At 38.4% G+C, this 25,483-nt stretch overlaps 1 protein-coding gene across 16 annotated transcripts in view; it reads right to left on the minus strand.

Moving 5' to 3' along the window:
• FARS2 (phenylalanyl-tRNA synthetase 2, mitochondrial) overlaps positions 1 to 25,483 on the minus strand; it is a 537,420-nt gene that overhangs the window by 399,668 nt on the left and 112,269 nt on the right. For 12 of the 16 annotated variants that reach the window (XM_047858237.1, XM_047858233.1, XM_047858234.1 and 9 more), the window contains 2 exons: positions 9,597 to 9,792; positions 1,289 to 1,923 (listed from right to left, as the gene is read on the minus strand). In XM_047858237.1, coding sequence (XP_047714193.1) covers positions 1,289 to 1,900 — 612 coding nt within the window. In that variant the 5' untranslated portion in view covers positions 1,901 to 1,923; positions 9,597 to 9,792. The remainder of the gene's footprint in view (positions 1 to 1,288; positions 1,924 to 9,596; positions 9,793 to 25,483) is intronic. The other 4 variants (XM_047858223.1, XM_047858230.1, XM_047858229.1 and 1 more) reach the window with 1 other exon arrangement.

Consider the following 25,483-nt stretch of genomic DNA (forward strand, 5'->3'; position numbering starts at 1 on the left):
TTTTTGTGTAAAGCTAACCTACTGCTGTATTATCACAAACTCACAGGAAAACAGCACATCCTGAGGCAAACAGTTGTCTTGTATGACATGACTCATTTAATACAAGAAAACAATGGTCACTTATTAGCCTAGGGATCATATACTATTCCTTTCCATGTCCAACAACCCATTTAGCTTATGTTCACAGCAGGGAGTTTTGTGATGATAATCATCCCTCCTATTTCAATGAACACATTTGGAAGAAGTGCTAAAGGAGAAAAGTAAAATACTTGCTGTGCTTCATTTAATTCCATTTGTTTCTTACATAAAAAACAGAGAGGGGCACCTGGGTGGCTCAACTGGTTAAGCGTCCGACTCTTGGTTTCAAATCAGGTCAGGAACTCCTGGCTCGTGAATTCAAGCCCTGCACTGGGCTCCGCACTGACAGCACAGAGCCTGCTTGGGATTCTCTCTCTGCCCCTCCCCTGCTCATACTCTCTCTCTCTCTCTCAAAATAAATAAACTTAAAAAAAATAGAGACTTAAAAATAAATGAATGAAAGACTAGTGCTAATGCAGGTTTTTAGGAAACAGACTCAAGCTTTTAGGGATTTTCATAATTTGCCAAAAAACAATTAGGAAATCAATATATTATGGTATCAACTAACAAATGCAAGGTGCTGGGTGCTTTTAAGAATAACTAGAATATCAGATTTCCCAATCAAAAAGCGCTAAGCATCCACACATACACTTCAGGAACAGCAACAACTAAGACACCTCACAAAGAAAAAAATGTAATGCACCTACAAATGTAAAGCAGGGAAGGGTAAGGGAAGAGCTTGGGGTAAGACAAGTTTCCAATCTCAGCCAATAAATTGCCAGTCCCCTATACTGCATAAGAAATTCATTAACCTCTAATAGCATGAACACATAATTAACTCTTACGAACTGAGAACTGGAATAATCTGACCACAGATTTCAGCACTGTATGTTCCTCCTTTTGGATTGAGGATAGATTTGAACCACTGACTATTCATTCATATGAAGAAACTCTGAAAAAAGCAGGTCAATATTGAAAGAATAAGGTCAGACAGGCAAAAACAAAAGCCCACTAATTTCTGTAGGTACCAACACAACAAATCAATCAAAAATATTGAGGCTTGGCCTGTACAAAGGAAATCATCAAGGATGTATAATACACAAATGCAAAATGAGATCAAGGACAAGTGGTTTCATGGAGATAAACTTTAGGGACTTCAACAAGAACATCCAGGCCTTCTGTCAAGGATAAGAAATGTCTCAAGACTCACCTCATGCTTCGAGAAGAGTCGGACGCCCTCCAGCTGGTGGAACACTGGATAGTGCTGGGAGTCTATCTGGTCGCGCCGGTAGACATCACCCACCACCAGGAAGGCATCCAGCCCAGCATGCAGCAGGTCCCACTGGTGTGCGGACGTGTGAGCTCGCAGCATGTGAGTCCCATTCACGTAATAGTTGTCTCCCTTCTTCCGGCTGGGGTGGTCGGCTGGGATGAGCAGGCTGTCAAAGTTCTGCCAGGTGGTGACCACTGGAGAAAGGTCGTCATAAACTGAGAACAGCGGAGTCCCAAAGCGGCCCACATACTGCTGGTAGAAGTGTTCCTTCACCCTCTCCTTGATCAGCCAAAGAGGGTGATGCTGCTGATTGTGCAGATTCCTGCCAACCCTGGAGAGAACTTTCCGGGAGAGGTTGCTGTAGTTGTCCTGAGGGTAGGATTTGCCCAGCAGCTCCAGCACGTTGCCCGAAGCTCCTCGGGCAGCAAACTCTGAAGCAGCAGGTCTTGAGCCCACAGTCTGTTGATGATGGCCTTTGGAGACACCGCTGGCCTTCCTCACCAGGTAGATATGCACGTGGCCAACTCTCCTGAGTGTCGAACAAATCATTGTAGAAACTTATTTCACAGAGTCTGGAAAGAGCACACGTGCAAAGCACAGGTCAGGCTTCACACTGTAAAAAGTAAACATGTCCTTTGTGTCTCCTCCCAACCCCTCACTGTCCTGACATCTGTCTCCCCACGACCTCCTCCACACAGATCAAATTAAGGAAATCTGCTGCCAGAGGCTTAATAGTCACCGCTCTAAGTCAAAAGAACCTTGGACGTCACTTTTAGACACCTACTCTCAAGTTGTCCTTCCCTTGCCCTTGAGTTTGAAGAAATCTTCCTTTATCACATCATGTCATGTCCTGAATCCCTTATGTTGAATAAAACTTTAAATGTGACAATTTCCTTGTATTTGGACTATTCAAGAACCAAAAAGTTTAGAGGGATCATCTAAAAGACAGGGAGGGCTTGGCTGACCCTACCAAAGTCTCATTAATTAAAGGAAACACATGATTACATACAGCAGAACAAACAGATGATATCTGAAACAGCCATCCTGCACATTTCTGTTTATCCTCCTAACTACCAAGTTCTGCTTACCTGTGACAGACATGACTTCTGGATTATCCCATATATTACAAAATGTTGTTACGTAATGTTACAAAATTGTTATCACATTAAAATTTTTTTGATGTTTCAAATAAAATACACCACTTCAGGTGGTGGTTATTTTAGTTTTCACTTTTATAATAACAAAAACAAACAACTTCAGGAAATATTATACAAAGTGATAGACTATACCAATGGACAGCTGAAGTTATTTTTATAAATGTAAATCTTTTCTGTACTCACATTTGGTCGTGTCATTTAAATGTGTGTCATACCACTGCAGCATCCTACCATTGTATTTTTGCTTTGCGAAAGAGCAAGTTTCTACTATACACCCACAATAAACCAGGAGAAGGGCTACACTTACATGGCTAGGGATACAGAGCAGTCAGATAACAAAGTACTGACTAAATCTTTAAAAAACAAAAAAAATGCCTAGAATTTAATCTAAGAAGAGACCAAATTAATTAATTTAAGACAAGCATCATCAAATTTCACAGTGGAAAGTCACTTCAGAAGTCACCTGGCACAGGTCATTCAACGTCAAAGATGAGGTGGCTAAGATGGCTAAGTGGCTGACTCTTGATGTCGGCTCAAGTCATGATCTCACAGTTCATGAGTTGTGCACTAAGAGCATGGAGCCTGAGATGCTCTCTCTCCCTCTCTCTCTCTGCCCCTCCCCCGCTTGCACACGTGCATGTGCACAAGTGCTCTCTCTCTCAAAACAAACAAACAAACAAACAAACAAAAAGGTGACAAAGACCCAGATATAGCTGACTGAACTTTAGGGCACTGAAGAGTTAAGACAACAGAGGAAGAGTCTGGGCCACTAATGTATGGTCATAGAAGCAAATTTTAAACTGACTCGGGGATCTCAGTAATGAAAATCTTTAGATGTCATTTCCCTAGGTTCATAAAAAAGTTTACTATGGGGGCGCCTGGGTGGCGCAGTCGGTTAAGCATCCGACTTCAGCCAGGTCACGATCTCGCGGTCCGTGAGTTCGAGCCCCGCGTTGGGCTCTGGGCTGATGGCTCGGAGCCTGGAGCCTGTTTCCGATTCTGTGTCTCCCTCTCTCTCTGACCCTCCCCCGTTCATGCTTTGTCTCTCTCTGTCCCCAAAATAAATAAAAAACATTGAAAAAAAAATTAAAAAAAAAAAAAAAGAAAACAGTTTACTATGAATTAAATCACCGAAATCAATTTCAAACTTTTAGAATTGTTTTTATCTATTGAGCTACTTTAAAGCACACAACCAAGTGATTATTTTACTTTAATGGCCCTATAATCATACTAAGAAAGTACACACGTTCGTCATAGTAAGCTGCATTAGAAGGGAATTCTATTGTTCCACGTGACCATCAAAAGCATACTGGGCATGTACCCAGGCAGCAGAGCATAACTGGTTCAAAAGTGCAATTGAAAATATCTAGCTACAAGTTAACTTATTGTGGGTGTGTGTGATTGCTTATTAGAAGCCTGTGCATTATACCTTTGCCAGAGACTACTGTCATGACACAAGATACCCGGGAACTCTCTGGATTTATTCAAATACGGCACTATTTTGTCAGTTGTTTCTAAAAGTGTTTTTGGGTGAGCTTCAGGGGGAATCTGTCTTCCTATCTACAGTGTTCAGGGGCTTGTCAATGCAAGAGATAGGAATTTTAAATATGCATGTGCCACCTTATACATCTTGGCACATACTCAGGCTGTTAGGTTATTAGCTACCTAGCTCAGCACCCTTGGCAAGACATGAGAAAGCATTTCTTCCCTCCAAAGGCATATGCTGTTACACAAAGTTCAGAATTCTTCTGGAGAAGGTGCTATTGGTGCAGTTAATCAAGGGTTGCTGACTGTCTTTTCCTTCTCAATTCCCAGCCCTTCACACATGCACTTCTAGGTTCTGTTCCCACATCTGTGCCCTATCCTCATGCCCCTTCTTTGTTCTCCTCACCCCACCTCTACCTTACTTAGGAAAGTTTAATTATCTTGTCTTCTTTTCCAGGCTTTTTATCTAATCTGCTCAGCCCTGGCATTATGTTCCCCACTGTGTATTCTCCCCACCCAAAACAATTACTTGGGTTTTTTTCTTCTATTATCATCTCTTACAGACAGAGAATAATGATTATGATAACATTCCCAGTTCCATCCAGCAAGATTCCTTTCCTTTTGTCTCTGTCAAATTTCCTGTAAGAGTTCAAGGGGCACCTGGTGACTCAGTTGGTTAAGCACTGGACTCCTGATTTTGCCTCAGGTCATGATCTCATGGTTCTTGAGATAGAGCCCAGCCTGGAGCTCTGTGCTAAGAACACCTGCTTGGGATGCTTGCCCTTCCTCTCTCTCTATCCTCCCTCACTCGTGTGTGGCTGTGGCTGTGGGTGTGTATGTGTGTGTCAAAACAAATAAACATTAAAAAAAAAAAAGTTCATGTGGAAAACACAGGAGCCATGGGAAAATACCACCAATGGCAGTCAGACTTCTATTGATATGGCGGGTCTTTTATCTCATGCTTTCAACAACACTGTGAGGTAAGTACTATTCCTACCACTTTACAAAGAAACTAAGGTTTAAACAGATCATGCAACTTGCAGAAACTCTTACATCTTCCCAAGAACAAAATTCAGAACTCTGAGCAACTCAAGTACTTCTCAATCAATAGACCCAGACTGTTAAATTCAAATTACACATCTTTAATTACCTCTCTTAACTTCTTTCTTATGTGAACATGATTACACATAATTGCATTTTAAGTGCACAAATGAATACAGGAATGAATAAATTAATACATCAAATAAAACCCATTAGTTTAGATAGTGGAAGTGAAATACTATTTAACCTAGAACCATAGGACCAAACCTGCCCATGTTCTGTTTTTGTAAATAGCTTTCTTGGACTGCAGCAATGCCCATTCATTTATAGTTTTTCTGTGGTGGCTTCTCTACTCTGAAGGCAGAGCTGAATAGCTGCCAGAGACTAGGTCTTTAGCGGCAAAGACCTAAAATACTTACTATCTTGTTCTTTACAGAAAAGTCTGCTGACCTCTGTTTTAGCTTAATTCACTGAAAAGTTCTTCCACACTATTAAGAATCTCTTCCTAGTCACAAATACATGCAGATTATAGAGCCACAAAAAGTAACAAAAGTACAAATGTGGATGTTAAATGTGCTAACATTGGTAGAGAAGAGACCGTGAGACCAACCATGAGAAGTCAATACAATACAATGGGCAAAAGACCACACTTTGCAGAGACACCCACGTGGGTGTGACCCTAAGTTGGCCAGTCAGGCACTGCGTATTATCCTCAGACACACCGCCTGATCTTTCAGACTCTCAAGTTTCTCATGTATAAAAATTTAGAAAACAATACCAACCTCATAGTAAAAGAATTAAACTAGATCTTGTTCATAATATACTTAACCCAATGCCCAATATGTAAGAGATGAGTTGAATCAAGAGTTGGAGACTCTAGAGACCAGATAACAGAGAAAACAATAAAGTTATTCACTGAAGAAACACAGGATGAATTTTGTTTGTCTGTTCAAGTGATTTTCATATGTGTATTTGTGGTTGGAGAAGGAAATAGCTTTGGATAGGTTGAAGTTAAGAATGGGTTAAGACAGTCATGTTAGTAATTTCTAGGAATCAGTCTGTAGTATGGGTTTGAAAATGAAGTGAGAGATTAGTGCTAGAAATGTAGACCTTGAAAGTTATGTGCATAGAGGTAAGAGGTAACATCATAAGAGTATATGAGAATCCATGGGCAAGTGAGAACAAAAATAAAAATCGGCAAAAGACTGAACTCTTAGAAATTATCATATTTCCAAGGGAAGGGTATATAAAGAATAAGCCAGAAGAGAACCAAAGAGTACAGTATCACAGAAGCTAAGCACAATGAAGTTTTAGATGGAAACCAAGGTGTTTTCTGAACCTTAATGCTACTGAATGTGCAATCCTTAGCATGCTATATTATTACTATTTGTCTTCTTGTTAGACTATGTGGTTCTTGAGAGTAGAACTAACTAACTCTCTCTCTCTCATGTAAATCTTTGTATACCCAGACTCTAGCACTACCCCTGATACTGGATAAAAGAGTAGGGAAGAAGTAAAAGAAGAAAAACAGAAAAGGATGGAAAGAAAACTGGTCAAAGGATAAAGCATAACAAAGAGGTTAGGCAAGGAGCAAAGTAAAGAATTATTTGACAAGATGATCATCAACAGGGCAATTTCAATATTTCAATGGCTGAGTGAGGCCAGAAATCAGATTATAATGGGTGGGGGATAAACTTAAGAATCCCCCAGGCTTACACCAATGGGTTAGCAAGGCATAAAGAAATACAAAGCCATAGGATGCTCACACCCACGTTTGGGCAAACAAGACAAGGCAACCAAGAATAGGGAGGTGCAAAGGCATCCCAGAATAGAGAGGAGGTACAGAGCCCCCAGAATAGAAAGGGAGGGGCAAAGGCCCAGAAATAAGGATACAAAGGTGCCCAATACATAGGTATATGAAATAAACAAGATTAGATATTCAGGGTGGAAGCACCCCCAATTTAGTACTATAGCAAAAAGCTGCTTTCACAGGAGGAAAGGACCAAGTTAGGTAAATAGGTAAATTGGGCTACAGACCACTGCACTGCAGGTGTTAACAGCCCAGAGTGGAGATGATCAACAAAAAGAAAGGTGCTTTGTTAACTCTGAGACTATTTCCCCTGACTCATCCCCTAGGCTAGCTAAGATAAACAGAAGTGTTGCCTCATGTCTGTTGTAAACAACCTTCCACCCAACTGCCCAGCACTAGGATTTTGCTTTGTATTAAACCAAACCCCTAACCCCAGATATCTTCAAGACCCCCTTTCCCTCACATCCACAAGGTAATATTCACAGATTCATTGTCTCTTTGTGCACATCCATCTCCATGTTTGTAAGCCTTCTGATCCTAATAAAAACAGGGCGAGGACCCTTATTCAGGGCTCTTGTCTTTTCCCGGACATTAGCCATATCTCACTTTTCATCCTACGTCCCACTGTCTTGCTAGACAAGACAGAAATTTAGACCGAGAGTCTATGACAATAATGGGTTAAGAAATGAACAGAAGATGTAAAAATGAAGGAGGATACCAGTGAGAGAATAAATGAAAATATTTAAAACTTTTGAGACTCAAGGAAGGGAAGCTGAAGGAACTTTTAATAGATGGTCCTAATCTCTCAAGGAAAGCTGTAGATTTATAAATAAAAATACTGTGTATGATCTCAAATTCACCAAATAAATGTGATTTTTTTTCAAAGACAAATGCTGTAATTTAGAGTGAAAAGTTATAAATATTAGAAAACAGGGTCAGAGGAGGGCACTGTGCATGAAATTAAGGGGAATCCATTTAAGAGTTATTTGTAGAAAATAAAAATTAGGAGAAACATGAAAAATTTGAAAAAGTAAAAGGAAACTGATTTAGAGAAAGTATAAGCCCAGAATGTGTAGGAAAATACTAGAGAAACAAGGATGATTGATGTGGTTACTAGGAAGTCAGGAGTCAGCCAAAAAGAAATACCTGTTAATTCGTGACCTGTCATCCAGGAACAACCTAACAGCAGAGAGCAATCAGTAGAATATTTTCTAGACAGACCCAAAGATTACTGATTTTTCATAAATAAATAAATATTTAATATACATTCTGTACAAATCCAAGAAAGTCACCAACCAAGGATTCCGGAGGCTGGTGGATATTGATCTGAATATTACTTAGTACCAGATAACCTATCTTCCTGGCACACCCTTAATTTTAACCCATTTCACTCCAATCTCTTGGGTCCCCAGAGCTTTCTTAACTGAATGTTAGGCCTACTTTTCGATCAACCAATCATTGTAAGTCAGAATATCCTACAGGAATATCCTATAGGAATACAGCACAGCTCCTTATCAAGAAGGCAGTATCGCTTTTGAAAAAATATGCAATAACAAGAATGTTTACATTTTATAAAATAGTTTCACATGCATTTTATTATTATTGATCCCAATAAGACCTCCTGCAGTACACATAATTATTCATCACAATTCACAGAAAAAGAAATACCAGTTCATAAGTGACATAACTCAATTCCCATGGATAAAAGTAGAAAATAGGGGCCTCGAATCCTTGTCTTCTAACTTTAGAATCCCATGACCTTTCCAATATACTCTAAGCCACTGAAGAAGAAAAATAAGACGGAGACAAAAGAGGAACAAAAACAAAGGTATAAATAATAGTTTCTTTAGTCAGTGGTAAAAGTTTTAGTGCAATAAAATAAATATAAAAATGTCATACATTAACTACATAAGGAACTCTGTGTACTTCTCACTCTACCATGACTTGAAAAAAATATGCTATAGGTAGTCACTACTACTAAAAAATGCAATGACATTTTACTTACAAGGACATTTATTACTTTATTACTTACAAGGACATTTTGCGATGTCTGCAATGGGCCAAAACTCTTTTTAAAAGGCTATTCAGGTAAGTTCATACTGACTTTCTTTTGATACATTTTCCCATAAACATCAGAAGGCAAAATCACTCTGCTGGCTTTAGAGTGAGTGCCTCAGAGCCCTATAAAAAGTGCTCACTGCTGTTGTTTGTTGATGATGGGAACAATGAAGATAAGGGGTCATCTCTTCCAGTGTACAGGATGGACTAATTCATTCCATCATACTTTCCTTCCTTCTTTGGTCATTCCAAGTTCTGCAAACATACAGTATTTTAAGCTACTTTGACTAATTACAGATCACAGGACATAAAAAAAAATATTATGGTACTCTAAATGACATTTACTTATAGCTACTACATAACTTTGTGTTTATAAGAAAAAAATAAATAATGACAAATAATAAACTCAAACCAGAAAATAAATGAAAAATCTGACTGGAACCTGCCTTTTCTTTATTCTTGGGTATTGATAGTTGTAGAAATTACCTAACACCACAAGAGTCCTTCTTCTCTTACTTTCTGGTCCTCTATTTACATAGTCTAAAACTGTGGATTATTAGAAAACAAACTTCTGACTTGATGTCATTACTACCATGAGTAACTGTGCTGCACTACCCAAATCCACCCTCAAGAGAGAAGGATTCATCCACCCAGATGCCCCTCAGGTTTCAGCCTTTTTTAAAGATAGCCTCACCTCAAGAAAACTGCCTTGCCCAGGGTCATACAACCTTCCAGGAGCAGTCTGCATCCATTATGGTGGGTGGTTTGTTTCAGGAAAGGCTGGATGACAGGACCCCATGCAGGTGGCTGAGATTTTCGTTGGGACTGTGCGGAAGGTCAACTTCTCCCTCCGCCCAATCCAGCTTCTTCTCAGTCCCCCATAGGTGTTGCTGCCAAGAGCAATACCACATAATTAATAAGTGTCCTGCATGCTAAACTTCACCTCAGAGTTTGCTTCCTAGGAAACCCAGTCTGGGACACATTTAACAGAATTAAACCCTCTACTCTTCCTCCTAAAGCAGAAAGACAAAATATTGAGCTTTATTTTGATGCTACCCTGACACTCATTTTCCTTGTAATCAGAGCAAATTGTTTTCTCTGCACTTAAAATACACATAAAATTTAAGTGTACAGTTCCGTGGCATTTAGTACATTGACAATGTTGTGCAACATCACCACCATCTATTCCTGGACTGTTTTTATCATCCCAAACTGAAACTCCGGTAAAAACAATTTTTTTAAATGTTTATTTATTTACTTTGAGAGAGAGAGAGAGAGAGAGAGAAGGGGAGGGGCAGAGAGAGGGGGAGACAGAGAATCCCAAGTAGGCTCTGTGCTATCAGTGCAGTGCAGGGCTGGAACTCACAAACTGTGAGATCATGACCCAAACTGAAATCAAGACTCAGGTGCTCAACCAACTGAGCCACCCAGGTGCCCCCAAACAATTATTTTTAAAGAAAAATTATATAGTGACATTTAAGACTTTCAACACTGTAAAATCCTTAAGGGAAGTGAGGCTAAAGTTCATCTTCTGCAAGTGTCAAAAGCAATGTAGTTAGTTCCATGTTCCAACTTGGACAGAAAATCCTTCTTAAAAAATTGACACTGGAACAGAATGAGGGAAAAAAAGAAGTCCTAGCATACCATAAGCAGTACACCTTAAACAGACACTGGATCACTTTTTTCCAGCCCTTTTTGACAAATGGTGTTGTTATTTACAAGACAGAGCTTATTCTGACCAAAATCCAATGGCCCATGCCATCCAACAGAACTTTCTGCAATGACAGGACTGTCCCATATCCACACTGTCAAATATGCTAGACACCAGCCACATCTGGTTATTGAATATTTGAGATGTGGCCAGTGCAACTGAGGGATTTCATTTTTAATTTTATTTTACTTAATTTTAATTGAAATTGGCCACATGTGACTAGTAGGTATATTAGGGCAGATCTAGACCCCCATATAAGAAAAATGAGAATTCTATAACCAAAACGATCAAAACTGATTTCCAAGATTGTGCTTTTAGTATATAAACTAGCTTCCAAAATAGTATATGGATTTCAGCTTATAAATAGGGAGAGCTATTCAATCTTCAGAAGAATTTAAAAAATTAGAAAACTAGAAAGGATCACAGAGATCATGAAGTCCAACAGTCATATTTTGTAGATATCAAGTCAAAGATTAGCTATATCCCCAAGGATGTGCAGCCAATGAGTCAGTCAGAGGTGAGAACGTAGTGGCCTAATTCCCAGGTAAATGTTCCTTCTACTTCAACTTAAGTCTAGTTAAGATCTCACCTATAATGTAGAATCTAAAAAAGCAAGTACACAGAAGCATAAAGAGTAGAAAGGTAGGGGTGAGGTGGAGGGGGAAATGAAAAGATGTCGGTCAAAAGGTACAAAGATGCAGCATGACATCAACTATAGTTTATAATACTGTATTGAATACTGGAAATTCACAGAGAGCAGATTTAAGATACTCTCATTGAACATAGAAAAATGGTAACTATGTAAGGAAATGATTGTGAATTAGTTGGATTGTAGAAACCATTTCATATATGTGTATCAAAAAATTATATTATATACCTTAAATATACACAATTTTTATTTAAAAAAGTAAATTACGTGAATCTAATAAATATATAAAAATAAAAAGGTATCTGAGGCATCTTGTTACATGGTCACAAATTATACTTGGATGCTTTTGGTTGTTCAATAGGCCACATGAGAACGCTGTAAACTGTCTTTACCACTATATATCTAGCACAAGTGACTAGAACTAGCAAAACATCAAGCAAATGTTTGTTGTTAGAATGAATGAATTTTGTAACGATTTAAACAGTCAGTCCTTTCAATTTCTCTCTAGGTCTTGTATGTAAATGAAACCAGGCAGCGCATTGAGTCTGCCTGACTGGTAATTTCTTCAAAGCACACTTAGCAAACATGACCCACATATGGTCATAACCATACCAAAAAAAAAAGAAAAAAAAAGAGATCAGGCACATTCCATTAACTTCCAGTTTCTACCAAGAAATATGAAGCGTGGCTCAGTCAACACAGTTTATACATTTTACCCCACTAAAATAATGGTGGGGAAATGGCCAACTTCCGTTAACTTTTACTCATAAAAGGGCAAAGCAAGAGTATGTTTATGCTCCTGCTGAGTAGTATGAATACCAAAAAAAAAAAAAAAAAGTCTCTAAAAAGGCAGCTCTATTATTAGTGAGAGTGTTATTGGTGCAACCTTTCTAGAAGGGAATTCAGTACTCCCAAGAGATTTAAAACTGTTCATACCCTTTGACAGGGTAATTACCTTTCTAGGAATTTATCACAAGGAAATAATGTAAATGAAGACAGAAGTTAAACACAAAGAAGTTTCATTATAGCATGATTTATAATACAAAAATATTAGAAACAACATAAACATCCCCCAACAAGGGAGTGATTAAGTAAATTATAGAACCATACAATAAAATATTACGCACTCATAAAGTATAATGGTTTCAAAGAGTTTTAATGATACAACCATATACTTATAAAGTGATAAATAGGATATAAAATTGTATGTATGATATGATCTTAACTATGTAAATATATATCTATACCTATAAATATACACATATTATATTTAGGAACTAAGCAAGATTTAATAGTTATAATCCCCAGTCCTTATTTTCTGTTTTGTACTTTTATATTTCTAAACTTTCTAAACAGATACTAAAATTTTAATTAAACTTCTTTATTATGAAATATTGAATTATGATTATAAGAAGTTGTTTTAAAATAGCTGTTGAGTTGAGCTCTAGCCATCTTAATTGTCTATACTAAACCCACTTAAAACTACATCAAGAATAAATGCCACCAGTATAAATGTAACATGGCCATAAATAGTTTAATTAATTGTGTTCAATGACCCAGTAAGCAGTTATTTTTTTTAGAACAATGCAGGTAGAATACTTGGCATGTATAAACTTCTGTGCCTTTCCAATTTCCTCTCCCTAGCTATAAATCAACTGTCACAATCACCATGCCAATCACTCAACGTTATTTCCCTAAGATATTCAGATTTTCTAGGAAATTAATGCCAGATCCTATACCAAATAAATGATTTTCAATTATACCCATTAATGAAGTCTTTAATGCATGTTAAAGCTAAAATGTTACATTGTATTTTGGTTAAACAAATATTTATTTCTAAAGGAAAATTCTCACTAAAACTTAGTTCAAACGAAGCTACTACCTATGCTTTATATGCAACTCATTGTATGGGACTGCCAGAGAATCTCAGAAAAGTATGGCAGTATTACTACCATCATGGTAATCATTAGCCTCAATCTGGCCATCTAATGATGGGCCAGCCCTGATACATGGAAGTTAAGAAGGCTTGTTCCAGTCTATCTCTTTATCATGGGTTTCTGGCCTAGCAGGCTCTCCTCAATTCAGTTCCCCCTTGTTTACTGTTATTACTGCACACTCACTGTTCAAGGGCCAAGAATTAACTCATGACACATTTTTCACTACAGCAGTTATGGGGTTTTACATCTGCTGTGATGTGTGTTTTTCAACACCACCAAGCACGCCTCCAGTTCTCTGCAGATACCAGTTGGGTGCCCTACAATTTACTGAATTCTGACATTATCTACCTGGAGATAGCATTAGACAGCGCAGGTTAAGAACTCAGTCCCACAAGACTGCCCCCTTGCCCCACTTTAGATGCCAATCACTAGTCCAGATGATGACCAGCTATAAGTCAGAGGTTCCCCCTCCTCAGGTTTTATCAATTTACTAGAGTGGAACTCAGGAGAATAGTTTACATACTATATTACTGGCTTATTATAAAAAGATGTAACTCAGGAACATCCAGATAGAAGAGACACATAGGGCAAAGTTTGTGGGAAGGAGGATGGAGCTTCCATACTCTCTGGGCACACCACCATCCACATGACCAGCAACCCTGAAGCTCTCTCACCGCATCCTTCTGGGGTTTTATGGAGGATTCATTACATAGATCTGACTGATTAAATCAGTTGTCATGGTGGCTGGGCTCAATTTCCAGCCCCTCTGCCCCTCCTCAAAGGTCTTGTTGGTTCTCTTGGCAATCATCCCCCATCCTCAGGTAACCTAGGGGCTTGCCAAAAGCCACTTCATTAATATAAACTCAGCTGTGCTAGGAAGGGTGTGTTATATGAGTAACAAAAGACACCCATTTTACCTTTATGTCCCTGGAGCTTTTTCTGGTAGTGGGAACCAAACTAAATATTATAACAAAAAATGGGTTACAATTACAATTAGAAATTACAAGGGCTGGGGCACCTGGGTAGGCTCAGTTGGTTGAGCTTCCGACTTCAGCTCAGGTCATGATCTTGTATTTCGTGGGTTCAAGCCCCATATTGGGCTCTCTGCTATCAGCACAGAGCCTGCTTCAGGCTTCAGATCTTCTGTACCCCTTTCTCTCTGCCTCTCCCCAACTTGCGTGCACTTGCACACTCTCAAAAATAAATTTTTTTTTTAAAAAGAAAGAAATTACAAGGGTTTTAGGAGCTATATGCTAGGAACATGGACTAAACCAAGTATGTATTTCTTAATTTAAATCTCATTAGCACATCTGCATTCATAATGTCACCGTCATCAGCACTACTCTCCTCATGCTGGCCTGAATTCCAGCAATTTCCTCATCATTCAAGGAATGTACAAGAGGCACAACATTATCAAATTTAGCATCTGTTCAATTTAATAGTCTGGATGATCAACTTCTGGCATAAGAAGAGAGTGTGACATAATCTTTTCATTAGTGCCATGGTTTCCTTCAATGTCTCCTTTGCAGGTTTAATTTCAAACCTCATTGTACTCCCAAGTCAGGACCAAGCATTTGTTGTGTTGATTGATCAACCTCATTTCAAGCACTAGCAACTGCATCAATAGCATTTTTAAGGTTGAGTTCTTGTACTGAAAGTTGTAAAACCCAAGGAATCTATTAACTACAGCAAGCATGCAGATTACCTTTATTTTTTTAACATGTTTACTAACAGGAAACCTCACTTAAAATCGGGAAGTCTCAGGATGGGAAGCTCTATGCCCTTCCACTCTTTATCAATATCAATTGCAGACCCAACAAGAAAAGCCTGACTTGACCTTACTGGGACTTGACCTTACACATGGAAGGAAGCTGAAGGAAGAGATGCTTTCCTCATCCCCAGGTAACAGCTCAGCCGATGAGAAGCCACCACACTTGGAACTCTGAGTTTACTCCAAGGAACTTTTAGTTCATAACTGCCTTCCCAACTTACTCATTTTCTCCTTGAAAAAGCTTGCCTCTCATTTGTTCCCCAGACTTGCCTGAGGTTTTGCCTCAGTTCATTTGTCCTGGGATTGCAATTCTCTTTTATCCTCGAATAAACCCATCTTTTGCTGCTAAAATAACTGGCAGTTTTTACTTTTAGAGTTATCAGGGGCATAAAATTCTTTGGTCACCAGGCTCTATTAAATGTGTCCGTTAAAGATGTCACATTGTTGGGTTAGGTAGACGTCAAAAACATTACTTTTCACAATAAATTGAAAAGTAAGGCTGTGTAAACCAGTTATCTAGGAACAACAAAATTCCTTTTTTCTTCCAGTCCAGCTTATCATTAGTCAGTTTGTACTGCTGATTCAAAGGAGTAATAAACTGTTCAGAAAATACTTCTCTGGTTAGCTCTGCTGTCTTATGTAAATAATAATTTCTAACTAAAATGCATGTATACTCATCCCCCCTTATTCATGGGGAATATGCTCCCAAGACCCCCGCCCAGTGGAGGCCTAAAACTAAAGACAGTAATGAACCCTATAAATCCTTTTTTGCTATGCATACCTGTGATAAAATTTAACTTGTGAGACCCAGTAGAAGATTAATAACAATAAAATAGAACAATTATAATAGTATGCTCTAATAAACGTTATGTGAATGCCCCCCCCCTTCAAAATTGTTAGAGAAGCCAAGAACACACAGTTGAAATTTGGTCAAATAGGACAAAGGTCTTACAAATTAAACTACATACACCCAGGTCCTGGTCACCATAGCCAGAGTTTTTCCTCCTGAGACTGAGACTATCATGAAAAGGACCATATGCAAATGAAGTCAGTCATCAGAGACAAGACCACACATTATCTAGATAGCTGTACCTTGGAGAATAAGTAGGAAAGTTATTCTGGGAGTGGTTCTGTTCAATACACAAAGAATAAAATTACCAAGAGTCCAGCTTGGCTGTGCAGAAGATCAGAAGATATGGTTTTTGCAAATTCTGGAAATAACAGGGTACCACAAAAATTTATCTCCTGCTGGTTGAGTTGAAGTCAATATAAATAACCTGGATGTTTAAAATATAAATATTCACACTTTGAATGCCAAATGCATCTAGTAGTAACTATCTGTGGACATGTATATCTCTCCCACTAGAAAACAACCAATACAGGCTCAAACAGACACTGTGTTTTTGAAATCATTGATTTGCAATAACATGAAATGCCTAGGAGAAACCTTTTAACACACAGTTGTACCGAGAGCATCCCATATTCTTTCCTTGACTTTTGTCCATTTAGACACAATTATCCTTTTGCAGAGCATCGCTGTGCTTAATTCCTGGAAATTACTGTAGGCACCAATAGCAACAACCTGGCTTTTCTACCTGGGGCACTTTAACAGCACTGAAGAGAATAAAGTGAATAAACTCTTTTCTCTAAGGATTCACCGAGATATGTTTTTCTGATTGATTCTGGAGCATGTAAGTGACAAAAGGGAAGCCTGCAAGGCAGGAAGCTGTAGTGCCAGCACACAAGAGGGTCTACAGCTCGGAAACACCAGCAGTCCCTTCCCTTTCAAAAATGCTCTCTTCTTGCATGGATAAATGAAAGTACTTCTTACCTTAAGTGACTATTTATTTATCCATCATTGGTTTCAACAACATATTTAAGGCATGGCTTAAAGCCACCAGCAAGAAATTGGCACCAGACTTGACGCCTGGGGCACATGGCTTCCACAGATTGGCAAAGGTCCAGTTGCAATATTAACGAGTATACCATTTGTCAAGACAATTATGCAAGAAAACTTGGCAGCTGCTCATAGAGGGCAAGCCTGATGAGAAATGGTGCCAGAGCACACGGATCAGAGAGCCTGAGAAATCCCCTGGCAGTTCAGTCTTCTTTGGTAAGAGTTACCTTTTGTGTAGACAATGCCTTTTATTAAAATGAAGTCTTAAGGGGGAAGAAAGGAGCTGGAAAAGCAATTTTAAAATACTCATTATCTGAATATACAATGCTCCCATTCAGAAGAAGTGTCTTTTCATCACTATAAATTCAGTTGAGAAATGACTACCAATATCATTCTTTGCTAATAAATGCCATATTTTCAAGAATGAAAGTTTTGAAAATGTTCTGTCACACGGGAAGTTTCTTAATTGTTCAAGAATAGAAGGGTACTCCAGAGAAAAGTTATCTAGTGATGGACATAAAAACAAATGGAAAAATACTGCACTTGGTTCCAAGAGAAATCAGTTCTGTTGCCCTAAGTCAAAAGGTTAAAGTCTGTAATTAAACAAATGCACAAGGGAATGACTGCAGACCAAAGACGCTGCAAAATGAATTTGAAGATTGGTTAGTAAGAATCTTAAAGATACTTATGCAGTTCCATATTTGGAACTGGAGAGAGATTCCCAATCACTCTTGCACTATTTTTCAGTTAAGAAAAGTATCATCAGTTAAAATTAAGATCATGTCACCAGTATCCACTAGTATGAATGAAATACCAAAACTGCTAGTTACTCTTAACGTGAATCAACTACTAGTTATCACTTATTTTGTTTCTAATGACAGGCCTATACTGTGGTTCTCCATCCACATTTGCAGAGTGACAGAATAATTATCCACTAAATTCCACATGTAAGATAACTGTATAATAATCTTACTAAAGTACATGTACATAACAGGCTTAAAATTTTAAAAAAGTACTCAGCTAATGAAAAAGAATAAAGTTTTCACCCAGAAATAATTTAGCAAGCAGAATGGCTATGGCAAATAAAATTAAAACTTGTTTTAAATCAATTCAATAAACTGCCTATTAAAACCTATTTTAGGCAACTAGAAATATTACTGTTACATAGAAAAATAGCCTCCAGGTTAAAAATTATTTTCTCCTAAATATTCTAAATAAATTGATTTTAGCTAAGATTCTCCAAATAAAGTTGCTGCATATAAAATCCTGGAGTCTGGGCTGTAGTGGTGGAAGGAATAAATCACAGCACACAAAGGCTTGGCCAGTCCTCAGTTCCACAATTATTAAGTAGATGCTATCAGCCTGAAATATGTGTCTACCAACAAATGGTAAAATAAAATCACCTCCTCTCAAAAGTGTTTCCTTTCTTCTTTATATTATTTTTTTCATTCAGTTCTCACAACAACACAACAAAAAACATAAACGGATTTGTCCAAAGTCAACTGAGAACTGAAAGCCCTGAATAGAGCATCAGGAATCAAGCCCAGGCCTTCTGACTCTTGCCAGATCCTGGTCTGTCCTGCCACTGCCATTATCAGCCCTCTTCTGATAAATACCTGCTGTCCTCACTTTTTCCAAAGGACAGTCCTGATAAGCTCCTGTTCAGTTTTCTTTTCAAATGAAAACACACCTTCCCTTTGAAATGTTTTGTAATTGCAGAGATGTTTTATCTCTGTTAAACTATGTCTTATCCTTCCTACTTTCCTCAAACACAGCTGTGCCCTCTCTTCTCTCTTCCCCACGTGCACATAAGACACTCACTGAGCTCACCCGGCAGCTGCAAATCCATCTGTTAGAGCTTAAGCTACTGGAGGACAGGGACAATGTTTTTGTCCGTAAAAGGAATGTTTTCCCAAGCCAAAAGGAGTGAACTCCACTAAGAATATCCATGTTATATCTTTCTGTATTACTGTTCTGCTGAGAAAAGACACTATTCATGAACTCACGGTGACATTTCCACGGGACCACCCCTCTCCCCACAGCACATGTAATTATAAAGTGATGACAAGCAAAGTACAGTAGTGAAGGTCATTTAGAAAGCCATTTGAAAACATGGAAATCAAACAACATTCTTTAATTCTTGCTTCAGAGAAGGTTGTTATGTGCACACTAAACCATATTCTGAATATAGTGACAGGAGGGCAGAACAGTGAAATTTAGGCCCACTTATGAAGGTTCCATCAGCCTCAATCAGTCCACATCATATTATGCTCTCTGTTAAAATTCCCCTGTAAAGGGGCACTGGGTGGCTCAGTCAGTTAAGCATCAGACTCTTATTTTGGCTCAGGTCATGATCTCACAGTTCAGGAGATCGAGCCTTGCCAGGCTCTGCACTGACAGCACAGAGCCTGCTTGGGATTCTCTCTTCTCTCCCTCTCTCTCTGCCCCACCCCTGCTTGTGCATGCACATGTGTGCACTCTCTCTCTCAAAATAAATAAAAACTAGCAGTGCCTAGGTGGCTTAGTCAGTTAAGCAGCCAACTTTGGCTCAGGTCATGATCTCAAGGTTCATGGGTTTGAGCCTCGCATTGGGCTCTGTGCTGACAGCTCAGAGCCTGGAATGTGCTTCAGATTCTGCCTGTATCTCTGCCCCTCCCCCACTTGCTCGCTCTCTCTCTCTCTCTCTCTCTCTCTCAAAAATAAAATAAAATAAATAAAATCCCCTGTAAAAAAAGTTCTGCATTTCTCTGTACACTATGTAACTTCTAAAGGATTAGCTAGTGCATGAAATCAGTTCATTGAAATTGCAAAGTATATATGAAACAAAAATGATGAAAATAATATACACACAGTCCATTCTCATTATTCACGGTAGTTATGATCTATAACATCTCTAAGAACACTAGATTAGTGAATACTGAACCACTGCTCCTAGGGGAAATAGAGAGTTAGTTTCCTGTGAGCTTCTGTTCACATTTTTGTCAGCTAATCAATACATAACCTTGTTTTATGTGTGTTTCTGTTAAAAGATACTCTACTTAATATATACTGTAGATTCACTAAAGTCGAATTCACAACCAACGGCGCTATAACTCAGGGCCTGAATGAAGCTATCTAACACAGGTATTTTCTCAATAAGGCATATCACAGCCTTCTTGAGCTTGGGAGCACAAGACAGCACTTGAGCACTACTCTTGGGGGCCATTATAAACAGCAAAATCATCAACAACACAAAAATGTGAAAAACATGGCACTAAATGGCTGGCAAAAAGTACACACATTTATAGAAAGAGCTGAAACAAGAAGGTAGAGCATTGTGTTATTGGACCTCAGATGGAAACGTGGGTGAATCAAAGTTTTGATGCTCTTTACGTATCCTCAAATGACCATGAAAACTCTACAAGTATTGATTTTGAGGTTACAAACAAATGTTAGCAACTAAGCAAATTCACAAATACAGAATCCATGAATAATCCAGGAATAATAAGGACTGCATGAATGTCAAGATATTGACAATAACAGATGCCTCCACGGAAGTGAACCTAGCTGGCTGGGAGATGGGGGGCAGGGAGGCTTACTTTTGTACCAAAGTGTTAGAACATCTTGCATTTTTCTGTGTGCATGTGTGTGTGTGTGTGTGTGTGCGCGCGCGCACGTGTGTGTGTGTGAGAGAGAGACAGAAACAGAGACAAAGAGAGACAGAGACAGAGAGAAACAGAATTTTATGACATGTGCTCAGAGAAAATAGCATGAAACATACTAATGATATAAAAAATATAAAAGTAAGTTTGGGGTTCTAATAGTAAAAAGATAACCAAATAAAATTAGGAATAAGGAAGAATGAAAGTAGAAACAAATAAATTCAAAAACAGAAAATCACAAATATTTGGAGTTTCTCTGCTTGGAAATGACAACACACTCTCATTAAGAGAACAGCACAGAGGGAAGAAAAAAAAAATCCCATGATTTTTTAAGCTCTCAATTCCCACACAAGGAGGGGGCTACAGGAGGTATGATACAAAATGAAGATATTTTTAGAAATAATTATATAGTAAAGTATGAGCTTTACACATAATTTAATTTTTCCAAGTATTATTATTTTAAACAATATTTAAAATGCTTTTGCATAAGACAGTGGTTCTCAAAGTATGGTCCCAGGAACAGCAACATCAACATCAAAAAAGAAACTGTGAGGGGCACCCAGGTGGCTCAGTGGGTTAAGCGGCCGACTTTGGCTCAGGTCATGATCTTGCAGTCCGTGAGCTCAAGCCCCACGTCAGGCTCTGTGCTGACAGCTCAGAGCCTGTACCCTGCTTCAGATTCTGTGTCTCCCTCTCTCTCTACCCATCCCCCTCTCCCACACGCTCTCTCCCTCCCTCCCTCTCTCTCAAAAATAAACATTAGAAAAAGAAAAAGAAAAAAGAAACTGTGAGTAGTAGATTCTCAGGCCCTACCCCAGACCCAAGAAATAGAGACACTGGAGCAGGGCCAGCAGTCTGTAACTTAACAAGGCTTCTGGATGATTCTATCTCAGCAAAACTTGGAGAACCACTGGTAGAGAAACACTTTGAAATATTACTATACTATTTAACAAAGGCTATAAACAAAATTTAAACTTTTCTCAATGACAACGGTCACCCTTTAGGAAAAGCTATTGCTATTTCTGCAGTTTTTTTAGTGTTTCTTTTTTGCCTCTTTCAATTTCAGTTGGCCAGCAGAACCTCTACCACAATTATAATAGTACTAATAGCTCTGCGATGGCTCTCAGAGTTTGAGGCTTTCACTCTGTTGTAAACTATCAGGGAAGCAAAACAATTAAGCTAATTAGAATTAAATGCTATGTATCCATAAGACTGGGTACAGTCCTAAAGCATAAAGTGCCTGGTGTTAGTGCAAGAAGACTGAAGTGGCAAGTTTTTTATTCCTATAAGGCTTTTAATTCCCAGACGTGGCTGTGCACCAAAAGAATGACATGGGTAGAATATTAAGCTCTAGAGATGATGGAGATGTTGCCATATTAAGATTTGGAAATACTATTCACTTAGACTAAAATATATGTCTGTGACTACTGTTATAAGAATTCACTTCAAAAAATACACAGTTGTTGGGGCGCCTGGGTGGCGCAGTCGGTTAAGCGTCCGACTTCAGCCAGGTCACGATCTCGCGGTCCGTGAGTTCGAGCCCCGCGTCAGGCTCTGGGCTGATGGCTCAGAGCCTGGAGCCTGTTTCCGATTCTGTGTCTCCCTCTCTCTCTGCCCCTCCCCCGTTCATGCTCTGTCTCTCTCTGTCCCAAAAATAAAAAAAAAAATTAAAAAAAAAATACACAGTTGCAAAGAGTTCTAGAAGCCTGGTTTCCAGTTCTACCTTGGGCTTCATTCTTCCACAGCCTTTCCAACATTAGAAAAGATGGTTCTCTCATGTGGCTCGTTAAGCAAGTATTTATATTGAAGAGAAACTTAAAATTTTAAAGTCAGGGGGAACTTAAAGATGAGATAGACCCAGTATGGCATTTAACAGATGTGAAAACTGAGGCCCAAAGACACCTTCCCTGCAGAGACCAGGCCTTCTATTCCCCTTTACTTATCACCTAGTATTCTTTCCATGGTCCCACCAGTATTTTCCTCCACACAAATAAAGCACAAGCACCCACAGAGTGGTAAGCAAACACTTGAGCAGCGTGGGCATTACATACTTAAATTATTTTAGATTTTAGAATAGCCAAAACAATCTTGAAGAAGAAAAACAGAGATGGAAGTATCACAATTCCAGATTTCAACTTATACTACAAAGCTGTAGTAATCAAAACAGTATGGCACTGGCACAAAAATATACACAAAAATCAATAGAACAGGATAGAAAACCCAGAAACAAATCCATGATTGTGTGGTCAATTCATCTTCAACAAAGCTGGCAAGAATATGCAATGAGAAACAGACTGTCTCTTCAACAAATGGTGCTGGGAAAACTGGAGAGTTACGTGCAGAAGAATGAAAATGGACCACTTCCTTATATTAGACACAAAAATAATCTCAAAATGAATGAAAGACCTAAATGTGAGACCTGAAAATATAAAAAACCCAGAAGACAGCACACGCAGTAATTTCTCTGACAGAAGCCATAGCATTATCTTTCTAGATATCTCCTGAGGCAAGGAAAATAGAAGCAAAAATAAACTATTGGGACTACAGCAAAATAAAAAGCTTCTGCACAGTAAAGGAAACAATCAACAAAAGTAAAAGACAGTCTACTGAATGGGAGAAGATAATTGCAAATGAAAAATGATAAAGGGTTAGTACCCAAAATATACAAAGAACTGATACAACTCAACATCCAAAAAACAAACAATCCAATTCAAAAATGGGCAGAAGACATGAACAGACATTTCTCCAAAAATGACATACAGATGGCCAACAGACACGTTAAAAGATGCTCAACATCACTCATCATCAGGGAAATGCAAATCAAAACTACAATGAGGCATCACCTTACACTTGTCGGAATGGCTAAAATCAAAAACACAACAAACAAGTGTTGCCAAGGATGTAGAGAAAAAAGAACCGACATGCACTTTTGGTAGGAATGCAAAACACAGTGGTGTACCACTGTAGAAAACAGTATGGAAGTTTCTCAAAAAGTTAAAAATAAAAGTACCCTACAGTCTAGTAATCGCATTACAGGGTATTTACCCAAAGAATACAAGAACACTAATTCAAAAGGATACATGCACCCCTATGTTTATTGCAGCATTATTTATAATAGACAATCTGTGGAAGCAGCTCAAGTGTCCATTGATAGATGAATGGATAAAGAAGATGTGGAGTGTGTGTGTGTGTGTGTAATGGAATATTAATCAGCCATAAAAAAAGAATGAAAACTTGCCATCTGCAAGAATATGGATGGAACTACAGTATAATGGTAAGTGAAATAAGTCAGTCAGAGAAAGACCATATGATTTCACTCACATGTGGAATTTAAGAAACGATACAAAGGAACAAAGGAAAAAGAGAGGAGAGAGACAGAGAGGCAAACCAAGAAACAGACTGTTAACTATACAGAACAAACTGATAGTTACCAGAAGGGAAGTGGGCAGGGGAGATGGGTGAAATAGGTCAAGGGGATTAAGAAGACACTTCTGAGCACTGAGTAATGAATACAATTGTTGAATCACTATATCGTACACTTAAAACTATTATAACAGTGTATGTTAACTATATTGGAATTAAAACTAAAAATTAAAGAAACATCAATGCTAATATTCTTGAAAGAGGGGCATTTTTTTTAAGGCTTCCTCCCAGAAATCAAAGTTTCTGTCAAAAAAACATCATGCCAATAGATGACCTACCTTATAAATGGGAAAAAACGAAAGTGGTTTTCAAATTTTTACTGCCAGAGATTTAGTCTGTTAGACAGTGTCCTTGTCTTTTTATGGTGATTGCAAAAGTGTACCGCCTCTAAGTGACTGAATAGGACAAAACCAGAAACTGAGTATTCACATTTGGAAAAAGCTTAAGTGTCCAACTCTAAGGGGCTGGTGAAATAAAGTACTGGCACTGTTAAACTAATTTTAAAAAGAGGTCATTAGACAGAGGTTGCTCTAAGGCTATGGCAGCCTATCTAAGCAATTCAAAATCTACACCCGCAAAAGTCTCAAGGTTACAAAATCAAAACTTAAGGACAACTGATCACAAACAGCCAACTAGACTTTAAGCTATTGCCAATCAATAATTTCCTTACTTCACTTCCACCGTTTCTCTATAAAAGCCTCTCCCCACACTCCTGTCCATGGAGTGCTCTTATCCATTTTTGGTTTGGCACTGCCCAATTCAAATCAATATTTGCTCAAACTCTTAAAATGTTTAATATGCATCAGATTATCTTTTAACAGTTCAAATGACGTGGGAGAAAACATTAATTGAGAATATTTTTTGACATTGGTCAAGGATCACAAAACAGATAAAGCAGCTAAAAAATTATACATATAACATGATAACGTATTTTTTACATATGTGTGTAGGTCTTAACCTAGAAAAACTACCATATGAACATAGAAAGAAATTAACTGCCTCTGATTTCCCCCACCCTGCTTTTATGCACTGAGCTTTTGTAATGTAGTTTCTTGTGGAGGATCAGTTCATCTCTGTCAATATTCTGTCAAAGTACTCCTGAAAATCCTCCATGAGCTATTATGAGGAATATATCAGGAATGTGTTTTCTGGAGATATAGATTTTTATGGGTTTGCTAAACTTCAAGTCCACCAACCAGTTGCTGTTCATCGTACTGTGAAAAGGTATGTTCCCACAATCTAAAAAAAATTAATTTCGCATCTCCCTATCCAGTTCTTTTGTTTGGTCATAAAGCTTATTTCCTTTCCTTCATAAAAACTACAGCACTTGTAAGGAAAGGAAAAGTTTTCCTCAACCCTCTTAGAGTTTATGACAGAGTTGAAAATTAAACTGACAAAGACAGCTAATCCTATTACTCTAACAGGAGAAAAACACGCAAATTTTATTAAATGTTTACATGTACGTGGGAGCCTTCACAAGAGAATGAGGGCCCAAAGACAGGAAGCGTTTATAGCTTACAGACAAAGAAACAATCAATTTGTGAAGGGTGAG

This window comes from Prionailurus viverrinus, chromosome B2 (genome assembly GCF_022837055.1).
Source record: "Prionailurus viverrinus isolate Anna chromosome B2, UM_Priviv_1.0, whole genome shotgun sequence".
Classification (NCBI taxonomy): Eukaryota; Metazoa; Chordata; class Mammalia; order Carnivora; family Felidae; genus Prionailurus; species Prionailurus viverrinus.